Source organism: Ceratina calcarata, unplaced genomic scaffold, assembly GCF_001652005.2.
Source record: "Ceratina calcarata isolate Rehan_Ccalc_2016 unplaced genomic scaffold, ASM165200v1 scaffold349, whole genome shotgun sequence".
NCBI lineage: Eukaryota > Metazoa > Arthropoda > Insecta > Hymenoptera > Apidae > Ceratina > Ceratina calcarata.
Genome location: NW_017157821.1, coordinates 59,638 through 63,561, shown reverse-complemented (window position 1 = coordinate 63,561; position 3,924 = coordinate 59,638). Strand labels below are relative to the sequence as shown.

General features: G+C 30.4%; 2 protein-coding genes across 5 annotated transcripts in view; both read left to right on the top strand.

Moving 5' to 3' along the window:
• The window catches only part of LOC108625151 (ankyrin repeat domain-containing protein 39), a 6,375-nt gene continuing 2,451 nt past the window's right edge, over window positions 1-3,924 (top strand). The window contains exon 1 of one of the 3 annotated variants that reach the window (XM_018024922.2): window positions 1-54. The gene's annotated coding sequence lies outside the window, so the exon portion shown is untranslated. The other 2 variants (XM_018024920.2, XM_018024923.2) reach the window with 2 other exon arrangements.
• LOC108625150 (uncharacterized) lies at window positions 1,506-3,918 on the top strand. Of its 2 annotated transcripts, none has more exons than XM_026813650.1 (4): window positions 1,506-2,315; window positions 2,411-2,984; window positions 3,218-3,414; window positions 3,678-3,918. In XM_026813650.1, exons 1-2 carry the CDS (start codon window positions 1,835-1,837, stop codon window positions 2,752-2,754), a joined length of 825 nt encoding a protein of 274 aa, XP_026669451.1. In that variant the 5' UTR covers window positions 1,506-1,834; the 3' UTR covers window positions 2,755-2,984; window positions 3,218-3,414; window positions 3,678-3,918. The 2 variants fall into 2 exon arrangements, with proteins under 2 accessions (XP_026669451.1, XP_026669450.1); XM_026813649.1 differs by having other exon boundaries at window positions 3,218-3,426.

Here is a 3,924-nt window from a genome sequence, read left to right as displayed (position 1 = left end):
TTGCATCATATGGTCATAGATATCCATGGAGGGTCTTAGTATCAGGTCTTAAAGGTATAGTTCTTAATAGCATTACTATAATTGTGTTTAATTTATTCCTGTAATGAGAATCTAGGAAATAAATTTTATGTTGCTAATTTTTGTGTCCAAAACGTTCTACATAATTTGCTTCCATACATAGTACTATATGTATATTAAATCATACAACACATGAATTCATTTTTATATACATATATATGTACTGATATCACTTTGTCACTTCACTGTCATAACATGCCCTCTCATTTGAATTTAAATGGATTTTTCTAAAATGTTTCTAAAGTAGATTATACTTTTGATTCTACAAATAGCAGTTGTGGATTTCTGATATAACAGTGAAAGTCAGAAAGTTTAATACATAATTTTATTTTTATGCTTGTGCATTATTGTAGCATCTGATATAGAACAACTAAGTCGTTTTGCCTCCGGGGGATATTGCGATGATTCGACAATAGTATATTTGCAACATCCATGTGTGATATTAACTGCTTTAGAAGTACTTGGCTATAAAGTTGTGGCGTCTTCAAGTACTAGTGTTAAACAAGATTATAATGAATACATGTGGACTATGAGGAAAGATTTTTCCGAACCAGAACCCGAACCTGTTATCAAAACAGGTATGGTGTCCAATATTAATTAATTTTAACTCAATAAATAGTATCGTGATAAAAAATCTCCATATTCTGTATTCCCCCTATGGGTTGCATAAATTTCGTTATTCATGAATTAAGAATTGTGTCTTTTTCTTTCGTAAGCGTTTTAAAAAATCTGAATTCAGTATCATCAATAAAAGTATAATATTGTTTATTTGAGCAAAGTTTATTTAAATTGATTTGAGGGGAAAGAAAGTTATTAAATATGTATAAAATCGTGTTAAAAGTACTTCAGAGTACGACTGAACGAATAGAAAAACTTGTTTTTATAAATCCGAGTTTACTCTAGATTATTGACGTAATTTCTTTACGTTCTTTGTCAGAGTTCTCTGCTAACGAAACTTCGCACATTGTTGTATTTACATAAAATATTCGTACTTTCTATCAAATTATCACATCATGTAAAATTATTGTGTTCAATTACATTATTGAAATTTTAATCCGCTCGCACATTGCAACGTGAAGTACTTGAGATATATTGGCAGTAAATGTAAATGTAGTTTCAGAAAGGTTATCAGTCTCGACGAATGGCGTTTTAATTTAATGCCAGACGTGCTGTCACATATTGTACTAAACGATTATTTCATCTGACATTGGAGTGCATTATTTGTCACTTGATGTGAGACTTTGTTTTTCCATGAGTCAAAAACAGTTTTCATCGACAATGCGAACTCCTATTGATTACATGCACGTGTAAAAGTTTAATTACAAGTGGTTGCAAATTAACTTGTTCAAGCATTCTCCATAAACTTGTGTGGGATTTTTGAACATTTGTATGTCCTATCATAGTCAAACCAAATTCCTAAGGTATATTATTTAATAATTCAAGCAAGCGAATATTGGAAATTGCAAATTTGCATTGGAATGTGCAAATTTTTTATTATGTACTTGTGTATATCGTTTTAAAGAAACAATTCATTTTACTGTTCTTCAAAATTGTAATTAAGATTTCAATGCTATGCTAATATCTGTACCTATCTGTTGTTAGTTTTGATTCCATACAAAGACAATTTATAAATTATAATTTCTTTTTTGTGACGCTATATGTCGCTTGAATTATATCAATGTATGTTATTTTGGAAAAAACTTTAAACGTATAAAAAAATAAAACAATTAAGAAGCATTTTGTGAAGTTGAAAAAAATGGTAAAAAAGAGAGGAATTGTGTGGAACTATTATAACAAGAAGATACTAGGATCTCAAGTGATAGCATTCTGTAAATTTTGTAATCAATCATACATTCAAAATGCTACTCGTATGGAACGACATATGGGAAGATGTTCAAAGTGTCCGGAAGATGTCAAACAACAGTTTATTCAAGTGGCACATTCAAAGAAACATAAAAGTGATAGCACTGACAATAAACTAAATGATCGATGGCCGAAACAAGAATCGCCAGTTGATTCAAGTATTACAGATACAAAATTAGAAGATTTTTATGAGTGGAATTATAAGAGTCAATCATATTTAGCTGACACAGTGCAACAACAGATTAATTTCATAAAACATAATAACACACAGAACTGGACAAGTCAAAATAATGTAACCAAGAGCAATGATACACATACAAAATGTACCAGCAGAAATTGGGAAAATCAAAATGATACGGGAACCATTGCGTCTGGTAATTTGAGAAATGTTTTAAGAACATTGAATTTTAGTTTTAAATTAAAGCTACGATGAATAAAATCTTAAGCTTTTATTGAATGTTTTATATAGCTGGAATTCAAGAGCAAACAAGTTCAGTTCAACAAACAAAATCATATAGTCCAAAGGAAATATTCCAATGGCCAGTTTCTGCGCAAACGTATGAACCCTCCTCTTTAAGGAACAAAATATATCAAGAACAATTGTTAGAAAAATGTGCCTTAAGAAGAGCTGCAGAATTGGATGTGCAGCGTAAAATGTTGGAACTAGAAAGATTTCAGTGGGAATATGAAAGAGACAAATTACAGACTGAAGTCCGCTGGGCTCATGAAACTCGTATGATGCAGTTTAAAGAAGAAAGAGAAAGGCAGTTAACTGAGCAGAGTAGAATAAGAACACCTTCCAGTATAATTTAATTGCAGATAACGCATTTTCCACATTGATAATCAATATTATTTACACAAAAAACATTTTTATAGTTGAAGTTAAGTTTATTTTTAAGACATATGTGAATATTACAAGATAATTGGGGAGACTATAAAAAGTATACTGTCAACTTAAAATGAAAATATATTTCTTACGTAAATAAGCGTGTTGCAAATGTTATGTCGTAATAATACATTAAAAATTGGCTGATTTTAACAAAGTACGAAGTTAAATTAGTGAATTTTTTAACATGAATAAATATACATATGTAATAACTTGTTCTTTCCTCTAATGCAGTAAATTGTAGATGTTTCTTATATTTTACATAAGAAAAGATGTAATAATGTTAATAATTAGTAGTTCCTTCTCTTTACAAGAGAAAAGAAATTAGTTACAAAGTATGTTTACATTTTTTCCGACAGCATTCTAGAGGCAACATTTTTCTTTTAACAGTAAAACACAACGAAGTCTAGCAATGACGACTTCTAACTCGCAGAGTAATAGATCAGTAGTAGGTGACGCTAAATACAATGTACAAGGCATACCACTTGGGAGACATTGCTATGTTTTTGGTTTAATCGTGAAGGAAATTTTAGCTCTCAACAAACATTTTCCTATGTCTGGGAGAAACATGATCAACAGCAACAGAAGTACGATCGAAGGTTGCTATTGTTCACTTTCTGCATTCCTTATGGAATATCAATCTTCCTTTTTGTTAAGGATTTTTTTGCCAAATTCTTCATACTGTAATGAATTTTATATTTCTAAGATGTTTCTCCTTAATAAGCATTTTAAGTTTTCAATACTGAAGCTTCATATTTTGCATTGATGTTACTGTTTCTTGCCATATATATTGTATAATAGTAAAATTCATAATTTTCTTCGATAATTCAACGTATAAAATTTATTACAGGGTCACCTTTTGCTGTTATTACTGTCCTGACAGAGTTAGTATACAGAGTTGTCTGTAACGCGGAAGAAGCCGACACTTTGGATGATAAAAAGGGAAATGTACATTTTCAATTGTACGCTTACTAATGATCGGGGATGGTGAAAAAATAATGCGAACCAAATACCATACAATATGATTTAATTGTACAGGAGAAACTTGTGTTTAAGAACACACTCGCAACTGCGTGTTCTTTTTATTTATCATATTC

What these genes read in the sequence shown, in the direction of transcription:
- LOC108625150 (XM_026813650.1), top strand. Translation starts at nt 1,835, where the DNA reads ATGGTAAAAAAGAGAGGAATTGTGTGGAACTATTATAACAAGAAGATA. An exon ending in TACGGGAACCATTGCGTCTG is followed by an intron (nt 2,316 to 2,410) that starts GTAATTTGAGAA and finishes TGTTTTATATAG; the next exon opens with CTGGAATTCAAGAGCAAACA.